The sequence below is a fragment of the Trachypithecus francoisi genome, unplaced genomic scaffold (assembly GCF_009764315.1).
Source record: "Trachypithecus francoisi isolate TF-2019V2 unplaced genomic scaffold, Tfra_2.0 Lachesis_group1, whole genome shotgun sequence".
NCBI lineage: Eukaryota > Metazoa > Chordata > Mammalia > Primates > Cercopithecidae > Trachypithecus > Trachypithecus francoisi.
In genome coordinates this window covers 41,955,252-41,976,079 of record NW_022681454.1, presented here as the reverse complement: position 1 = coordinate 41,976,079, position 20,828 = coordinate 41,955,252, and the positions used below count along the sequence as shown (strand labels likewise).

Genomic DNA, 20,828 nt, shown 5'->3' with positions numbered 1-20,828 from the left:
AACCTCTGCCTCCCAGGTTCAAGCGATTACCCTGCCTCAGACTCCCAAGTAACTGGGAATATAGGCAAGCACCACCACGCCCAGTTAATTTTTGTATTTTTAGTAGAGACAGGGTTTCACCATGTTGGCCAGGATGGTCTCGATTTCTTCACCTCATGATCCACCCACCTCAGCCTCCCAAAGTGCTGGGATTACAGGCATGAGCCACCATGCCCAGCCCAGGCATTTACTTTTAAAATGGAAACAGCATAAAAGTTTCAAAAATTTGCAGCCTTATAATTCGATAGAAAAGAAAATCCCATATTCTGAGGAGAAATTCAAGTCAGATGCAGAAATTTGCGTAAGTAATGAGGAGCTGAATGTTAATCACCAAGAAAAGGGGGAAAATGTCTCTAGGACATGTCAGAGACCTTTGTGGCAGCTCTTTGAATCACAGGCCTGGAGGTTTAGGAAGAAAAAGTGGTTTTGTGGGCTGGACCTAGGGTCCCTCTGCTGTGTGCAGTCTGGGAACTTAGTGCCTTGCATCCCAGCTGCTCCAGCTGTGACTAAAAGGGGCCAAGGTACAGCTCCAGCTATTGCTTCAGAAGGTGGAAGCCCCAAGCCATGGCAGCTTCGACGTGGTGTTGGGCCTGTGGGTGCACAGAAGTCAAGAAGTAAGGTTTGGAAATCTCAGAGGATATATGGGAAACACCTGGATGCCCAGGCAGAGGTTTGCTACAAGGGCGGGACTCTCATGGACAACCTCTGCTAGGGCAGTGCTTAAGAGAAATGTGGGGTCAGGGCCCCCACACAGAATCCCTACTGGGGCACCACCTAGCGGAGCTGTGAGCAGAGGGCCACTGCCCTCCATACCCCAGAATGATAGATCCACTGACAGCTTGCACAGTCCGCCTGGAAAAGCCACAGACACTCAATGCCAGCCCCTGAAAGCAGCCATGAGGCGGCTACATCCTGCAAAGCTACAGAGGCGGAGCTGCCCAAGGCTGTGGGAGCCCATCTTTTGCATCAGCGTGACTTGGAGGTGAGACATGGAGTCAAAGGAGATCATTTTGGAGCTTTAAGAATTGACTGCCCCTCTGGATTTTGGACTTGCATGGGGCCTGCAGCCCCTTTGTTTTGGCCAATGTCTCCCTTTTGGAATGGCTATTATTTACCCAATGCCTGTACCTTCATTGTATCCAGGAAGTAACTAACCTGCTTTTGATTTTACAGGTTCATAGGCAGAAGGGACTTGCCTTGTCTTGGATGACACTGTGGATGGACTTTTGAGTTAATGCTGAAATGGGTTAATACTTTGGGGGACTGTTAGGAAGGCATGAGTGGTTTTGAAATGTGAGGACATGAGATTCAGGAGGGGCTAGGGGCAGAAAGATATGGTTCGGCTGTGTCCCCACCCAAATCTCTTCTTGAATTCACATATGTTGTGGGAGGGACCTAGTGGGAGGTAATTGAATCATGGGGGCGGGAGGTAATTGAATCATGGGGGCGAGTCTTTCCTGTGCTGTTCTCGTGAGAATAAGTCTCATGAGATCTGATGGTTTTAAAAAGGGTAGTTTCCCTGCACAAGCTGTCTTCTCTTGTCTGCTGACATGTAAGACCTGTCTTTCACCTTCCACTGTGATTGTGAGGCTGCCCTAACCACAATTAAACTTCTTTTTTTGTAAATTGCCTGGTCTCGGATATGTTTTTATCAGCAGCGTGAAAATGGACTAATATACACCTGTACATTAAAAGTGACAGTCATTATTAATTCACATTATGTGTACATATGTATACATAGATATGTATTTTTATTATTTTAAAACTATTCAATAAACATTCAATTATTTTAAAAATCCTTAATATTCAGTTGGCTGTGCAATGAAGTGTGAGATACCGTCAACTATTTTATAAACTGAATATGGACCATATTTATTAGTTCTAACAAAAATGAGACCACCCCTACCAGTTCTCCCTCAGAGGTAAGACAGAATCAGTTATATTTGATATGTATCCTTCCAGACCTTTTTCTACACATTTACAACATAATCTCTATTAGCTACATATATATAACCTACAGAGCATTTGTTTAGTTTGCGGCATAACGAACATTAACATCTATTAGCTAAGAAGTACTGTAAATGCTCTCTACTCCATGATCACCCTTCACCTTTCTGGTGTTCCTTAAGTATCATACTATCCAGCATCTGCATAATGGTACCTCAGAAGAGCTTTCTAGTTGTTTCATGTGCATATAATCTGTTTACAGAAGACAGAAAGAACCACGTCTTCTAAACACTTGCTACACTGCAAACTCAGGTGCTCAATAAATTCATCTGAGTTGATATTAAATGATATGAAGTGCATGATTTAACAGAAAAGTTTTCCAAAATGAACGGTAACAGAAATTGTAAGGCTAGCAATTTTAAGTGAAACCCTGTCTCTACTGCAAATACAAAAAAATTAGCTGGGCATGGTGGCAGGCGCCTGTAGTCCCAGGTACTCAGGAAGCTGAGGCAGGAGAACGGCGTAAACTCGGGTGGCGGAGCTTGCAATAAGCCGAGATCACACCATTGTACTCCAGCCTGGGTGACAGAGCAAGACTCTGTCTAAATAAATAAATAAATAAATAACTACATTATAATTAGAGACACAGGTCTAATTTAAAAGTTGAACGTACTTAAGTCTCTCAAGAAGTGAGAAAAAAATATGGCATAAAAATATTATGATGAATTAAAAATTTTAAAATATTATAGATCTCGAAAGAAACAACTTTCTGAAATACAATTTCCATCTATTCAGAAAGGTCCAGTTGAAATATTTTTCATCAAAGCCTTTTTGAAAACTCTAATTGAGACATACTCTTCGTCCAAGAATTTTCAAATCACTTGATATCATATGGTCTCAAACTTTCATTTACCTCTTGTCTTGTTGTTCAATCTTCTACAAAAATTCGTTTGTTTTTCTGGTTCCAAAATTAATACATTCTCATTGTAAAGAAATTCAAGTAGTAAAGAAAAGAACTATTTAAGAGTCTGGAGTATATTTCGGACTGTCTTTATACATATCTGTACATACTTTTTAACATTCCTTTGAGAATATTTTTGTGCTGGATTTCAAGGAGAAGGTTGTATGTACTTAAACATATGACCACAATCTATAATGTCTTTTTGCACTTTGTTTTATGAAAATTTTCTAACATGCGGATGGATGGATGGATGGATGGACAGACAGAATAATTTTTAAAATCTGATAGAACTTTTTTTTTTTTGAGACAGAGTCTCAGTCTGTTGCCTAGGCTGGAATGCAATGGCACAATCTTGGCTCACTGCAACCTCCAACTCCCAGGTTCAAGCAATTCTCCTGCCTCAGCCTCCTGAGTAGCTGGGATTACAGGCGCGTGCCACCACACCCAACTAATTTTTGTATTTTTAGTAGAGATGGAGTTTTCCCATGTTGGTCAGGCTGGTCTTGAACTCCCGACCTCAGGTGATCTGCCTGCCTCGGCCTCCCAAAGTGCTGGGATTACAGGCATGAGTCACTGTGCCCGGCCCTGATAGAACATTTTTAAAAACTCAAATCATCCATCATTAAGCTTTAACAATTATAAATATGTAAGCAAATATGTTTTATTTCATCCATATCTACTCCCTCATGAATATTTTGAAGTAAATTCCAAGCATCGTACCATTTCATCTTTAAATATTTTGGATGAATCTCTTTAAAAACTAGGCTTTTTAGGAAATACAGCCACAAGACTATTATCAGACTTTTAAAAATCAATACTAATTCCTGGCCAGGTGCGGGGGCTCACGCCTGTAATCCCAACACTTTGGGAGGCCGAGGCGGGTGGATCACGAGGTCAGGAGATCAAGAGTATATCGAGACCATCCTGGCTAACACGGTGAAACCCCATCTCTATGAAGAACACAAAAAATTAGCTGGGCATGGTGGCGAGCGCCTGTAGTCCCAGCTACTTGGGAGGCTGAGGCAAGAGAATGGCATGAACCCGGGAGGCGGAGCTTGCAGTGAGCCGAGATCGTGCCACTGCACTCCAGTCTGGGCAACAGAGCGAGATTCCATCTCAAAAAAAAATAAAAAACAAAAACAAATAAACTAATTCCTTACTATTATCAAATATCTACTAAGTAATCACATTTCCATATAGGGAGAATTTTTTTGAGGTAAAATTCACATACAATGAAATGCACAAATCCTGAATGTACAGTTTTTCTTGTTTTTGTTTTGAGATGTCTAGTTCTGTCACCCAGGCTGGAGTACAGTGGTGCCATCTTGACTCACTGCAACCTCTGCCTCCCGGGTTCAAGTGATCCTCCTGTTTCAGTCTCCTGAGTAGCTGGGATTACAGACATGTGCCACCACGCTCAGCTAATTTTTTTGTATTTTTAGTAGAGACAGGGATTTCACCATATTGGCCAGGCTGGTCTCGAACTCCTGACCTCCAGTCATCTGCCTACCTCGGCCTCCCAAAGTGCTGGAATTAGAGGCATGAGCTACTGTACCCGGCCCAGAATGTACAGTTCTGTTTGTTAACAAATACACATACCCTTGAAATATATATTCCTATGAAGACACAGAACCTTTCCATCACTCCCAAAAAGCTCCCTGTGCCGCTTTCCTCCCCCACATCAGAAGCAACTATTTTTCCAGTTTTTTTAAACTATTAAAAATTAAAGTTCCTTGCTGGAGATACATCTATGTTGCCAGTGAGAAAAGTAGTTCTTTCTCTTTTATTGCCAGATAATATTCCATTGTATCAATTTGTTTATCTGCTGTACTGCTGAAAAACATTTGGGCTGATTCCAATTTTTTCAGCCATTATAAGTAAAACTGCTATAAACATTACTTTTTTTTTTTTTTTGAGACCGAGTCACTCTTGTCGCCCAGGCTGGAGTGCAGTGGTGCAATTTCAGCTCACAGCAACCCCCGCCTCCTGGGTTCAAGCGATTCTCCTGCCTCAGCCTCCCGAGTAGCTGGGATTACAGCGACCCACCACCATGCCCAGCTAATTTTTGTACTTTTAGTAGAGACGGGGTTTCACCATCTTGGCCAGGCTGGTCTCAAATTCCTGACCTCAGATGATCCGCCCGCCTTGGCCTCCCAAAGTGCTGGGATTACAGACGTGAGCCACCGCGCCCAGCCAACATTCTTATACAAATCTTTTGGGACCATTCATTCCCACTTCCCTTGGGTAAATCCTTAGAAGTGGAATTGGTGGGTCATAGGATAAGCATGTGTTTACAGGCCGCTCCCAGATGTTTTCCAGAGTGGTTGTACCATTTTATTAATACACTCCACCAGCAATGTCTGGGAGATCTGGCTGCTCCACATCTTCACCAAAATTTGGCTGTCAGGGTTTTTACCTGTAGCCATTATAGTGGATATGCAGAGATGTCTTGTGGTATTAATATACATTTCCTGATCATTAATGGTGTTAGCACTTTTTCAGGTGTCCACTAGCCACCATTCATGTTTCCTTATTTGTGAAGTACCTGTTCAAATCTTTATCCTTAGGGGGAAAAAACTGGGTTCTCATTTTATTACTGAATCATGGAAGTTCTTAATTCTGGATACCAGTCCCCTCTCAGAATGCTTTGTGAATATTTTCTCCCAATCTATGCCTATTTATTTCCTTAAGGATGTCTTTCAATGAGCAAAAGTTTTTAATTTTGATGAAGTTTAATTTGTAAATCTTTTTATTTTACGATATTGTTTCTGTGTCCTATTTATGAAATCACTGCCTACCATGTCTAAAAGATATTCTCCTAGGTTTTCTTCTAGAAATCTTCATAGTTTTAACTTTTATATTTGGACTATGATCCATTTCAAACTTGTATACAATGTGTGAAGTAGGAGTCAAGGTCCTTTTTCTCCTCATATGGATCCAATTTTTCCAACATTATTTGTTTTAAAAGTTTCATTTCTTCACTCAACGGCTTTGATGCCTTTGCCAAAAGTCACAGGCCATGGAAATGTGGCTCTGTTGTTGGATCAATTCTGTTCCATTGATTTGTCAATCCTATGCCAGTAACTCACTGTCCTAATTTCTATAGGTTTATAATGTCTTGAAGTTCTCCAAATTTCTTGCTTCAAGGTTGCTTTGAATATTGCAGGTTCTTTGCATGTCCATATAAATTTTGGAATTTATTCAGTTTCTCAATTGTACAGAAAAATTTGTTCATATTATGAATGGGATTCCATTATATCTGTAAATCAATTTAGGGAGATTTAACAGATCTATGACATCCAATCTATGAACGCGCTATTACATCTCTCCATTTATTTAAGTTTTAATTTCTCTCAGCAACATTTTATGACTTTCAGCGTAAAGGTCTTGTATGTCTTTTGCTAGATTTATCTCTAAGTATTTAATATTTTGTGACACTACTTTACATGGAATTTATTAAAATTTCCTTCTCCATTTATTTGCTGATAGTAGAAATGCAATTAATTTCTTCATATTAACTTACTGATTTTGAATGTTAAACCAACTTTACACTCCTGAAATCTTACCTAATTATGATGTAATATCATTTTTATATGTATCATATTTATATATTTATATAATTCAATCTGATTATATTTTAAGGAGTTTTGCATCTGTGTTCATGAGGAATAACTGGTCTGTAGGGTTTTTTTTCTCTCATAATGACTTTATAAAATTTTGGGATCAGGGCCTCATTAAAGCAGTAGAAAACATTTCATTCTCTATTTCTGAAAGCTTGTGTACTCAGTATTGTTTCTTCCCCAAATGCTTGACAGAATATTCTTGATACTGTTACATAAGTTACTGAGGCTTCTTCCTTTTTTTTCTATCTTTTTTGTCTGTGGCTTTAGTAAGAATGTTTTCTGCTGTTACATACTCAGGTTCACTGACTTTTACCTGCAGTGTCTAATCTGCTGTTAATTCTATACAGTGAATTTTTCATATCAAATTTTTTTTTAGCTCTAAAAGTTTCATTTGGCTTATTTTTCATACCTTTGATTTCTCATGTTCATATTTTCCTTTCAATACATAACTGTACTTGAAGTAGCTGTTTAATATCCTTGTCTGCTAATTCTATCATCTGTTAAGCCTGCTTATGACTGATTTTTCTCCTGGTTATGAGTCAAATTTTCCTGCTTCTTATACTGGCTATTAGTCTTTTTATTGGATGCTAAACACTGTGAATGTTATACTGAGTGTTTGGATTTTGCTGCCTTTATTAAAGAATGTGAGGCTTTGTCCTGGCAAGTGATTAAATTATTTCAAGATTGGCTTGATCCTTTAGAACTTTTAGCAAGATTTGTTAGGGAGGATTCTAGAACAGCCTTTACGTTAAGAATAATTTAGCCATACTCCTAAGGCGAGCCTTCTACTGGCCTCGATAATGAGAACTCTCTTACCTCGGCTAGTCAGAACTTGAATGTATCCTAGCTTTGCGTGAGCACTGGGAATTAGTCAATTACTGCTCCCTGCTGGTTCTCTGCCAAGATTCATGCTCACATCTTAGACATGTGTAACTTAACATTCAGCAAACATTCAATTCAAGGAAATCCCTATGTAGACCTCTATAGCTTTTTGTCTTTGTAGCTCCCTCCTCTGTGGAACTCTGCCTTGTAAGTTCTAGCCACCTCAGATGCCCTGAGCACTGATTTCTGTCTTCTCAACTCAATGAGACTGTTATTTCCCATCCTGCTCCACTATCCCAAATATGCCTTCAAGCAAAAAGCCACAGAGATCATAGAGTTCAAGTAATTTGTTTCTTATCTCTCAGGAATCATGGTCTTATGCTGCTATTGTCCAATATACTGTCTAATTTTTTAGTTGTTTATGGCAAAAGATTAAATTCAATTCCTGTTAGTCTGTCATGGGTGAAAGCAGAAGTTCTGAACATAATATTTTGGAACTTGATTTTTTACTCAATTTATCATGGTTATTATTCCAGGTCAGTACACAGATATCTACTACATTCTTTTTAAATGCCTGAATAGCATAGAGTATGAACACTTAAACATTGTCTTCAATGTTTGAAATAAAAACTAATGTTGAAACTAGTAACATCATACATATCTCCTTGCCATATGGACAAATATTTCTGTATTTCAACTTTCCTCGATAAGCTTACAAGAAAATAGAGATTGTAAGTTATATATCTCCCCCTATCTCCTCTCCTCCCACTGCATGCCACAGTTGAATGGTAAAATTTTATAGAGATGGTATGTATTAAGTATATATTGAGTATAAAAATTAAGTTCAAGGTAAATACTTAGTACTAATGGCAAATGCTTATCTTCTTTCCTTACTTTTATGAAGGGTTTTAATCCATCTGATTTGACAGTGAGTGAGACAAGTTCTCAGGCTTAATTTTTAATTAATATTGCTCTCCTTGCTCCTTATCTTCATATTATTTTTATCCTTGTCTTAAATATTCTTATTTTACCTGTGTCTTTCATTGAAGTTCTCCCAAATCCGTTTTTATATAACAGGACTAAAAATAAGTAAATATTGAAAAGGTATCTTCTTAATATACCTTTCTCTTTAAAATGTAATAGTGATGCACACACAGAAATTTTTATTATATTCTTACAAAAGGTTTGGGTTTCTAGTTTTCACAATTTGGGCCACAGGGGATTTAAACGGTATTTTAATTTTATTAATACAAAAACTTTTCTCCATTTGCAAAGCCAAGGAAAGTAATTCAAATTATGAATCTAATATGAAAGCATTTTAACTGATTACATATGATTTTACATCTTTATTCCAAAAGCTTAAATTCAAGGACTATTACAGTCATTGAGAACTCATATTCAGAGACCAGATTTATGCTCAGTGACTGATAATGTTATACTTCACATTCCATTGTCAGAGGTTCTTAAAGCATCCTGCTTTAAAATACTATGATTAAATTTCTATGCACTTCATTGCTGAAAAGTAAACTTTTATTTTCTCCCACAAGCCAACTACTGGAACCATTCAGTTTTAAAATAGATCAACTTTTAGATTAAAGCCTAAAACTATTACTTCAAAATTGATTTATAAAAAAGCTTTAGTCCTCACCTGATTACAAGTATCAGATAATGAGTGTATAGCTTCTGAGAACATACTTGCTGAACCGGTATAAATCCAGGCAAGAAATTTAAAGAAGCAGTTTAATCCATTGCTAGAAGAGAAAGAGAAAACAATTTAGCATAGGTTTGGATAAAAATTTAAGCCAAAAGCATACTCAATCGGCTGTATATACCTCTATACTAGATTCTGTTGAAAGTAAAATTAGGCTAAGCACAGTGGCTCACACCTATAATGCCAACATTTTAAGAGGCTGAGGTGGGAGGATGGCTTGAGGACAGGAGTTCAAGACCAGGCTGGGCAACAAAGTAAGACCCCATCTCTATAAAATTTTTTTAAAAAACTTAGTCTGGTGTGGTGGTACATGCCTGTAGTCCTATCTCCTTGGGAGACTGAGTTGGGAAGATCATCTGAGCCCAGGAGTTCGAGGCTGTACTACACTCCAGCCTAGGCAACAGAGTGAGACCCCGTCTCTAAAAAACAATAACAACTGCAACAAAAACGAGTACAATTAAAAGAATCCCTCGCCTTAAAAAACTTTCTGTTTAGGTAACAAGAGTAAAAATTTGAAAAAATACAAATTATGTACTGTTAAGAGGCATGCTATGTGTAAACAAATTACTTAAGTGTACTTGGAAGACTGGTGAGAAAAGAGGGTCTTCTATATTTGGACAAGATAAAATTTAAAAGACAATTATGTGTTTTAGGTAGATAAAAGCAGATCTGCACCTGATACTGTCCAGTGGGCCAGTGTCAAAGGCAAGATTTCAGTGAAAGTCTGTTTACTTAGGGGGGCAGATGCCAGAGGTGACTCTAAGCAGTCTCAGAGTCATACTAGAAGAAGCTAGATGCCAAAATAAACACAGTTAACTCTGAGGAAGCTAGCTGCTCAGATACCAACAGTAATGACTAATACGATTTATCTCAGACGTTATGCTAGTGAGTTACCATGTTATATTACAAGTCTGTTATACAAATATTAACACCCCCATTTTATAAATGAGAGAACTGTATGTCCCCTTTTAGCTACCCCTTTCCCATCTCCTCCACCTCAGATAACTTCTTAAAAACATCATATTTATTCTAGCTGTCAGTTTTCATCTTGTCAATACCACCTACCATTCCATACTACTAAATTCCTGGAAACATTTTAGTATTTCTCTTAACTTCCTGAGAGCATCTGACACTATTTTCTCCTTTTTTAAAACAATGTTTATTTATTTTATTCATTTTTTAAATTTATAATTTAAGTTTTGGGATACCTGTGCAGAATGTGCAGGTTACATAGGTATACATGTGCCATGGTGGTTTGCTGCACCCATCAGCCCGTCATCTACATTAGGTATTTCTCCTAATGCTATCCCTCCCCTAGCCACCCACCCCTCAATAAGCCCCAGTGTGTGATATTCCCCTCTCTGTGCTCATGTGTTCTCATTGTTCAACTCCCACTTATGAGTGAGAACATGTGGTGTTTGGTTTTCTGTTCTTGTGTTAGTTTGCTGAGAATTATGGTTTCCAGCTTCATCCATGTCCCTACAAAGGACATGAACTCATCCTTTTTTATGGCTGCATATTATCCCATGGTGTATATGTGCCAGATTTTCTTTATCCAATCTATCATTGATGGGCATCTGGGTTGGCTCCAAGTCTGCTAGCGTGAATAGTGCTGCAATAAACATACATGTGCATGTGTCTTTATAGTAGAATGGGACTGCTGGATCAAATGGTATTTCCGGTTCTAGATCCTGGAGGAATTGCCACGCTGTCTTACACAATGGTTGAACTAATTTACACTCTCATCAACAGTGTAAAAGTTTTCCTATTTCTCCACATCCTCTCCAGCATCTGCTGTTTCCTGACTTTTTAATGATCGCCATTCTAACTGGCGTGAGATAGAATCTCATTGTGGTTTTGATTTGCATTTCTCTAATGACCAGTGATGATGACCATTTTTTCATGTTTGTTGGCTGCATAAATATCTTTTTTGAGAAGTGCCTGTTCATATACTTCACCCACTTTTTGATGCGGTTGTTTGTTATTTTTTCTTGTAAATTTGTTTAAGTTCCTTGTAGAGTCTAGATATTAGCCCTTTGTCAGATGGATAGATTGCAAAAATTTTCTCCCATTCTGTAGGTTGCCTGTTCTGTTCACTCTGATAATAGTTTATTTTGCTGTGCAGAAGTTCTTTAGTTTAATTAAAACCCATTTGTCAATTTTGGCTTTTGTTCCCATTGCTTTTGGTGTGTTAGTCATGAAGTCTTTGCCCATGCGTATGTCCTGAATGGTATTGTCCAGGTTTTCTTCTAGGGTTTTTATGGTTTTAGGTCTTATGTTTAAGTCTTTAATCCATCTTGAGTTAATTTTTGTATAAGGTATAAGGAAGGGGTCCAGTTTCAGTTTTCTGCATATGGCTTGCCAGTTTTCCCAACACCATTTATTAAATAGGGAATCCTTTCCCCATTGCTTTTGTCAGGTTTGTCAAAGACTGGATGGTTGTAGATGTTCAGCGTTATGTCTGAGGCCTCGGTTCTGTTACATTGGTCTATATATCTGTTGATATTGGTACCATGCTCTTTTGGTTATGGTAGCCTTGTAGTATAGTTTGAAGTCAGGTGGCGTGATGCCTCCAGCTTTGTTCTTTTGGCTTAGGATTGTCTTGGCTATACAGGCTCTTTTTTGGTTCCATATAAAATTTAAAGTAGTTTTTTTCTATTCTGTGAAGAAAGTCAACGGTAGCTTGATGGGGATAGCATTGATTCCATTAATTACTTTGGGCAGTATGGCCATTTTCACAATATTGATTCTTCCTATCCATAAGCATGGAATGTTTTTCCATTTCTTTGTGTCCTCTCTTATTCCCTTGAGCAGTGGTTTGTAGTTCTCCTTGAAGAGGTCCTTCACATCCCTTGTAAGTTGGATTCCTAGGTATTTTACTCTCTTTGTAGCAACTGTGAATGGGAGTTCACTCATGATTTGGCTCTCTGTTGGCCTATCATTGGTATATAGGAATGCTTTTGAGTTTTGCACATTGATTTTGTATCCTGAGACTTTGCTGAAGTTGCTTATCAGCTTAAGGAAATTCTGGGCTGAGATGATGGGGTTTTCTAAATATACAATCATGTCATCCGCAAACAGAGACAACTTAACTTCCTCTCTTCCTATATGAATACCCTTTATTTATTTCTCTTGCCTGATTGCCCTGGCCAGAGCTTCCTATACTATGTTGAACAGGAGTGATAAGAGAGAGCATCCTTGCCTTGTGCCACTTTTCAAAGGGAATGCTTCCAGCTATTGCCCATTCAGTATGATATTGGCTGTGGGTTTGTCATAAATAGCTCTTATTATTTTGAGATATGTTCCACCAATACCTAGTTTAAGATGAGAGTTTTTAGCATGAGGCAGTGATGAATTTTATCAAAGGCCTTTTCTGCATCTATTGAGATAATCAAGTGGTTTTTGTAATTGGTTCTGTTTTAGTAATGGATTACATTTGTTATTCTGCAAATGTTGAACCAGTCTTGCATTCCAGGGATGAAGTCAACTTGATGGTGGTCGATAAGCTTTTTGATGTGCTGCTGGATTTGCTTTCCCAGTATTTTATTGAGGATTTCCGCATCGATGTTCATCAAGGATATTGGCCTGAAATTTTCTTTTTTTGTTGTGTCTCTGCCAGGTTTTGGTATCTGGATGATGCTGGCCTCATAAAATGAGTTGAGGAAGAGTCCCTCTTTTCCTATTGTTTGGAATAGTTTCAGAAGGAATGGTACCAGAATCTCTTTGTACCTCTGGTAGAATTTGGCTGTGAATCCATCTGGTCCTGGGATTTTTGCTTTTCAGTTGATAGGCTATTTATTACTGCCTCAATTTCAGAACTTGTTATTTGTCTATTCAGGGATTCAACTTCTTCCTGGTTTAGTCTTGGGAGAGTGTGTGTGTCCAGGAATTTATCCATTTCTTCTAGATCTTCTAGTTTATTTGTGTAGAGGTGTTTACAGTATTCTCAATGGTAGTTTGTATTTCTGTAGGATCAGTGGTGACATCCCCTTTATCACTTTTCATTGTTGTCTATTTGATTCTCCTCTCTTTTCCTTTTTATTAGTCTGGCTAGTGGTCCATCTATTTTGTTAATCTTTTCAAAAAACCAGCTCCTGGATTCACTGTTTTTTTAAAGGGTTTTTTGTGTCTCTATCTCCTTCTATTCTGCTCTGATCTTAGTTATTTCTTGTCTTCTGCTAGCTTTTGAATTTGTTTATTCTTGTTTCTCTAGTTCTTTTCATTGTGATGTTAGGGTGTTGATTTTAGATTTTTCCCACTTTCTCCTGTGGGTATTTAGTGCTATAAATTCTCCTCTAAACACTGCTTTAGCTATGTCCCAAAGATTCTGGCACACTGTGTCTGTATTCTCATTGGTGTCAAGGAACTTATTTATTTCTGTCTTAATTTAGTTATTTACCCAGTAGTCATTCAGGAGCAGGTTGTTCAGTTTCGATGTAGTTGTGTGGTTTTCAGTGAGTTTCTTAATCCTGAGTTCTCATTTGATTGCACTACGGTCTGAGAGACTGTTTGTTTTGATTTCTGTTCTTCTGCATTTGCTGAGGAGTGTGTTACATCCAATTATGTGGTCAATATTAGAATAAGAGTGACGTGGTGCTGAGAAGAATGTAAATTCTATTGACTTGGGGTGGAGAGTTCTGTAGATGTCTATTAGGTCCGCTTGGTCCAGAACTGAGTTCAAGTCCTGAATATCTTTGTTAATTTTGTCTTGTTGGTCCATCTAATATTGACAATGGTGGGGGTTAAAGTCTCCCACTATTACTGTGTGGGAGTCTAAGTCTCTCTATGTAGGTCTGTAAGAACCTGCTTTATGAATCTGGGTGCTCCTGTATTGGGTGCATATATATTTAGGATAGTTAGCTCTTCTTTTGCACTGATCCCTTTACGACTATGTAATGACCTTTGTCTTTTTTGATCTTCTTTGGCTTAAAATCTGTTTTATCAGACACTAGGAATGCAAACCTTCTTTTTTTTTTTTTTTTCTTTCCATTTGCTTGGTAAATATTCCTGAATTCCTTTATTTTGAGCCTATGGGTGTCTTTGCACGTCAGATGGGTCTCCTGCATACAGCACACGAATGGGTCTTGACTCTTTATCCAATTTGCCAGTCTGTGTCTTTTAACTGGGGCATTTAGCCCTTTTCTATTTAAGATTAATATTATTATGTGTGAATTTGATCCTGTCATTATGATGCTAGCTGGTTACTGTGCTCATTACTTGATGCAGTTTCTTTATAGTGTCGATGATCTTTACAATTTGGTATGTTTTTGCAGTGGCTGGTATCAATTTTTCCTTTCCATATTTAGTACTTCCCTTCAGAAGCTCTTGTAAGGCAGGACTGGTGGTTACAAAATCTCTCAACATTTGCTTGTCTGTAAAAGATTTTTCTTCTCCGCTTATGAAGCTTAGTTTGGCTGGATATGAAATTCTGGGTTAAAAATTCTTTTCTTTAAGAATGTTGAATATTGGCCCCCACTCTCTTCTGGCTTGTAGGATTTCTGCATAGAGATCTGCTGTTAGTCTGGTGGGCTTCCCTTTGTGGATAACCCGATCTTTCTTTTGGCTGCCCTTAACATTTTTTCCTTCATTTCAACCTTGATGAATCTGATGATTATGTGACTTGAGGTTGCTCTTCTTGAGGACTGTCTTTGTGGTGTTCTCTGTATTTCCTGAATTTGAATGTTGGCCTGTCTTGCTAGGTTGAGGAAGTTCTCCTGGATAATCTCCTGAAGAGTGTTTTCCAACTTGGTTCCATTCTCCCGGTCACTTTCACGTACACCAACCAAACGTAGGTTTTGTCTTTTCACATATTCCCATATTTCTTGTAGGTTTTGTTCATTCTTTTTCATTTTTTTCTCTAATCTTATCTTCATGCTTTATTTCATTAAGTTGATCTTCAATCTCTTATATCCTTTCTTCTGCTTGATTGATTTGGCTATTGATACTTGTGCATACTTCACAAAGTTCTCGTGCTGTATTTTTTGGCCTATCAGGTCATTTATGTTCTTCTCTAACTGGTTATTCTAGTTAGCAATTTCTCTACCCTTTTTCAAGGTTCTTAGCTTTCTTGCGTTGGGGTGGAACATGCTCCTTTAGCTTGGAGGAGTTTGTTATTACCCACTTTCTGAAGCCTACTTCTGTCAATTCGTCAAACTCATTCTCTGTCCGGTTTTGTTCCCTTGCTGGCAAGGAGCTGTGATCCTTTGGAGGAGAAGAAACGTTCTGGTTTTTGGAATTTTCAGCCTTTTTGCACTGGTTTTTCCTCATCTTCGTGGATTTATCTAACTTTGGTCTTTGATGTTGGTGACATTCAGATGGGGTTTTTGTGTGGACATCCTTTTTGCTGAGGTTGATGCTATTCCTTTATGTTTGTTAGTGTTCTTTCTAATAGTCAGGCCCCTCTGCTGCAGGCCTGCTGGAGTTTGCTGGAGGTCCACTACTGACTCTGTTTGCCTGGGTATCAACAGCAGAGGCTGCAGAAGAGCAAAGATTGCTGCCTGTTCCTTCCTCTAGAAGCTTCATCCCAGATGGAAACCCGCCAGATGACAGCTGGAGCTCTCCTATATGAGGGGTCTGTTGATCCCTGCTGGGAGGTGTCTCCCCATCAGGAGGCATGGGGGTCAGGGACCCACTTGAGGAGGCAGTCTGTCCCTTAGCAGAGCTCGAGTGCTGTGCTGCGATATCCACTGCTCTCTTCAGAGCCAGCAGGCAGGAACGTTTAAGTCTGCTGCCACAAGTTTAAGTCCTACCCCCAAGTTTTCTGTCCCAGAAAGATGGGAGTTTTATCTATAAGCCCCTGACTGGGGCTGCTGGGCCTTTCTTTCAGAGATGTCCTGCTCAGAGAGGAGGAATCTAGAGAGGCAGTCTGGCTACAGCAACTTTGCCGAGCTATGGTCGGCTCTGTACAGTTTGAACTTCCTGTTGGCTTTGTTTACACTGTGACAGGAAAACCACCTACTCAAGCCTCAGTAATGGTGGCCTCCAAACCCCCACCCCTGCTCCACCAAACTCAAGCATCCCATGTCAACTTCAGACTGCTGTGCTGGCAGCCAGAATTTCAAGCCAGTGGATCTTAGCTTTCTGGGCTCTGTGGGTGTGAGATGGGCTGAACTAGACCACTTGGCTCTCTGGTTTCAGCCCCCTTTCCAAGGGAGTAAAAGGTTCTGTCTCTCTGGCATTCCAGGCACCACTGGAGTATTAAAAAAAACTAGTCTAGCTAGCTTGGTGTCTGCCCAAATGGCCGCCCAGTTTTGTGCTTGAAACCCAAGGCCCTGGTGGTGTAGGCACCCGAGGCAATCTCCTGGTCTTCAGGTTGTGAAGACCATGGGAAAAGCATAGTATCTGGGCTGGAACGAACCGTTCCTCACGGCACAGTCCCTCATGGCTTCCCTTGGCTAAGGGAGGAGTTCCCTGACCCCTTGTGCTTCCCTCGTGAGGCAATGCCCCACACTGCTTCAGGTCACCCTCCATGGGCTGCGCCCACTGTCTGACCAGTCCCAATGAGATGAGCCAGGTACCTCAGTTGGAAATGCAGAAGTTACCCACCTTCTGCATGGATCTTGCTGGGAGATGCAGACAGGAACTGTTCCTATCCAGCCATCTTGCCAGACACCCCCTGGCTAGCTATTTATTTTATTTTTTAAAGACAGGGTCTTTTTCTTGCCCACGTTGGAGTACAGTGGTGTAATCACAGATTACCGTAGCCTTAAACTCCTGGGCTCAAATGATTCTCCTGCTTCAGCTTCCTGAGTAGGTCTACAGGCGCACATCACCCACCATGCCCAGCTAATTAAAAAAAATTTTTTTGTAGGTACAAGATCTCACTATGTTGCCCATGGTGGTCTTAAACTCCTGAACTCAAGTAATCCTCCTGCCTCAGCCTCTCAAAGCCTGGGATTCCAGGTGCAAGCCTGTACCAGGCCTGCTATTTTCTTAAAACATGTGCGCCTGTGGTCCCAGCTACTCAGGAGGCTGAGGCAGGAGAATCACTTGAACCTGGGAGGCAGAGGTTGCAGTGAGCCGAGATTGTGCCACTGCACTCCAGCCTGGTGACAGAGTGAGACTCCGTCTCACACACACAAAACAAACAAACAAACACTGTCTTCCCTTGGCTTTCATGACACTCCTTGATGTGGTTTGGCTCTGTGTCCCCCAGAAAATCTCATCTTGTAGCTCCTATAATGTTTTGGGAGGGACCCAGTGGGAGATGACTGAAGCATCAGGGTGGGTCTTTCCAGTGCTGTTCTCGTGACATGAACTTACGAGATGTGATGGTTTTTAAAAACGGGAGTTACCCTGCACAAGCTCTATTTGTCTGCTGCCATCCACGTAAGACATGACTTGCTCCTCTCTGCCTTCCACCATGATTGTGAGGCTTCCCCAGCCACAGGAACTGTAAGTCCAATTAAATCTCTTCCTTTCGTAAATTGCCCTGTCTCAGGTATGTCTTTATCAGCAGCATGAAAATGGACTAATATACTCCTGGTTTTCTTTTTACTTTTTTCCTTACTCCTCTCCTCAATCTCCTCTGCAGGCACTTTTTCCTGCACCTTTTTCTTAATGTTAACATTCCTCAAGGAATTCTTCCTGAGAGCTTTTTATTCCTCATACTATATATACATACATTCCTCAGGTGATCTTTACTTTTATGGCTTTAATTATCATCTACATACTAAAAACTATCAACTCCATATCTCTAACCCAGATTTCTCTCCTGAGCTTCAGACCAATATATATTAACAATACTTCTTAAATACATATCTTAGAGCAGGTACTATGTTTAGCACTTTTCATACATACATCCCTCCAATGAAAAAAGCTATAATCACTATCCCTGTATTACTAGTGAAAAGAACCCTGTTGACTATCTTCACCTGGGTGCCCTAAACACACCACCAGCTCAAATATGAACTCATCATTTTCTCTGCTCCCACCCTGCTCCTCCTTTCAGTGTTCTCCTCAGTGAATGGTACATTATTTACACAACTGTACAAGCCAGAAACCTCGTCACTATCCTTGAACAGACCTTCAAAGAAGTTGAAGCTGTCCATGTCTATCTATACCACCACTATTTCTAGTTATGACATCATTATCCCTTGTCTGTATTATAAATGCCTTCCTCTAGTTTAGTGTTCCTCCAATTCTTAAAGAATTACGTATTATATCTTCATATTTTCAGATCACATCACACTATCTGATATTTTACATATATACTCAAAAATAAAAGAACTAATGAATTACTGAATGATTTCATACATCCTAAACTAAATTAATCAGAAAAATAGATAAAAGGTGAAAAAAACAATAGAAATCAAGAAGATAGAGGGGAAAAGGGGGAGGCAAGGCTGGGCTCAGTGGCTCACACCTGTAATCCCAGCACTTTAGGCTGAGGTGGGCAGATCAAGAGGTCAGGAGATCGAGACCATCCTGGTCAACACGGTGAAACCCCATCTCTACTAAAAATACAAAAATTAGCTAGGCATGATGGCGTGCGCCTGTAATCCTAGCTATTTGGGAGGCTGATGCAGGAGAATGACTTGAACCCGGGAGGCAGAGATTTCAGTGAGTTGAGATTGCACCACACACTCCAGTCTGGTGACACAGCAAGACTCTGTCTCCAAAAGAAAAATAGAGGAGGCAAAAATAACAATTATGTTCTTCTGAGATAAGTGGAACAAAGATAATAAGCACAAAGAGCTGTAGCTGTAACCCAGGTTGGTTTAGCTACTCTAAAAATAACCTCGGCCAATCTAACTTCTTTAAAAAAGACTTCTATCAACTCCAATAAAAATAAGAAAGGATTTTCAGGTAGCAACTATTCTTAGATCTAATTACATCAAAAATATACAGAGAATGAGCATGGGTGTCTATATGAATTCATGCTCTTTCCCCATCACTTTACTGACAATAATAAAGACTGACTCAATTTCCTCCTAAAACAAAATAAACCTCAAACTCTATAGCTAGTACTAGGTAATAAGTTTACATATTCATGGATATACACATTTAAAAGAATATATTCTATTTCACAAAGCTTATTTTTCAGTACTTACATGCAAATTGCGACCATCACCACTTTTCCTGGTCCCTTAAAAAACACCGATGCCGTTCTGGAGCGTGGCTGTAAAAAAACAAAAACTTTTTTTAATACCTCCAAAATTTTGCAGAGTAGCACTATAACTGGTGGCTTTGACAGACCAGAAAATTTTCCTCTATCAAAACTTCTGAATTACGTTACTTATTTTTCTCTAGAAGTTCTTGTTTAGAAAGTGGAAAGATTAAAACAGACAGCATATCTGGGTCTCTTTCCAGAATCTTGTTTATTTTGTTTCCTTGTCATTCGTGTCCTGCCTTCTTCCAGAAGGGATCTGAGTTGGCTATATAAAAACTAGTAATACAGTAGAAAAATGCACTGAGCTGAAATTCATATGCTCTAAGAATGTGTGAAATCAGACACCCCAAATTCTGTATTGACCTGCCTTCAGAGCTAAGCGAAGGAACGACACAGGGATAAACCTTGTCCATGTGGTCTCAACTTTTACTTCGATTTGTAAGCCATAAACTCTAACTATGGGTCTAGATTTCTGAATTATACTGTTTATTGATAACAAACAGAATGTATGTTTTATTATAATAAGAATATATTGTATTCTTTGGTTGAATAGAGAAAAAACTCAATGAAATTATTATGGGAATAACAGAATGCTGCTTAAGGTGAAAAATAAGATTTCTTTAGAAGAAAGGTTTGGGAACTCATGGGAGGGGCAAAACAGGGAAAGGAAATGAGATCTTTAAGATCAGAATAAGAAAAAATAAGAAAAAAAATAAGGAAAAAGATTCACTGGGTTCAAACCACTCTAATAAAGAAGGCTGCAGAAAAAGGGAAGATGTGTTGGTAGTAACTAGGAATAATGATAAGGCACAAGGACTCTAACAAGAGAATAAAAATCTGGAAAAACAAGAGATCACAAGGAGCCAGGATCTAAAACCCACTTGGTTTTCATCCTGTAAAAGTTACTCAAAAATTCCATAATCAGGCCAGGCGCAGTGGCTCATGCCTGTAATCCTAGCACTTTGGGAGGCCAAGATGGGCAGACTGCTTGAGCTCAGGAGTTTGAGACCAGTTTGGGCAACACGGTAAAATCCCATCTCTACTAAAATACAAAGTCAGTCGGGTGTGGTGGTGGGTGCCTGTAATCCCAGCTACTCAGGAGGCTGAGGCATGAAAATCTCTTGAACTCGGGAGGCAGAGGTTGCAGTGAGCCCAGTGGGCAACATGGCAAGACTCTGTCTCAAAAATAAAATAAAATAAATTAAATTAAATATTAAAAAATTCCATAATCAGAGCAATTGGAGAACTGCCCCTTTTTGAAGACCAGGACAGCAAAATGTTAGAAATTAATGAAACTGGATAGCCAATATCTACTTTTTCTATTTTTATATATCTTTGAAAACATTCACAATAAACAAGGTTCTTTAATATTGGTACAAGTACAGAAAATTTGGATAGATTTCAGACAGAACTACCAGGAAAAGGAGCATAAATTGTTCAAAGCATTACTGATGCATTTCAAGGTGATACTATTGTGGAGTTAAATATATTAAGCAGAGATAAAGGTACTTCCAATTTTCTGAAGTACTATTCAAGAAACTCATCAATTAGAAATAGAAGGGAAGGCATGGGAAAGTAGAAATACATTGAAGGGGGAATTATTATACAAGAAAT

General features: G+C 39.2%; 1 protein-coding gene across 2 annotated transcripts in view; it reads right to left on the bottom strand.

The window, feature by feature from the left end:
• Window positions 1–20,828, bottom strand: part of SLC30A9 (solute carrier family 30 member 9) — a 106,871-nt gene that overhangs the window by 31,213 nt on the left and 54,830 nt on the right. For both annotated transcript variants that reach the window (XM_033214100.1, XM_033214102.1), the window contains exons 8-9: window positions 19,156–19,223; window positions 9,041–9,143 (exon numbers count right to left, since the gene is read on the bottom strand). In XM_033214100.1, coding sequence (XP_033069991.1) covers window positions 9,041–9,143; window positions 19,156–19,223 — 171 coding nt within the window. The remainder of the gene's footprint in view (window positions 1–9,040; window positions 9,144–19,155; window positions 19,224–20,828) is intronic.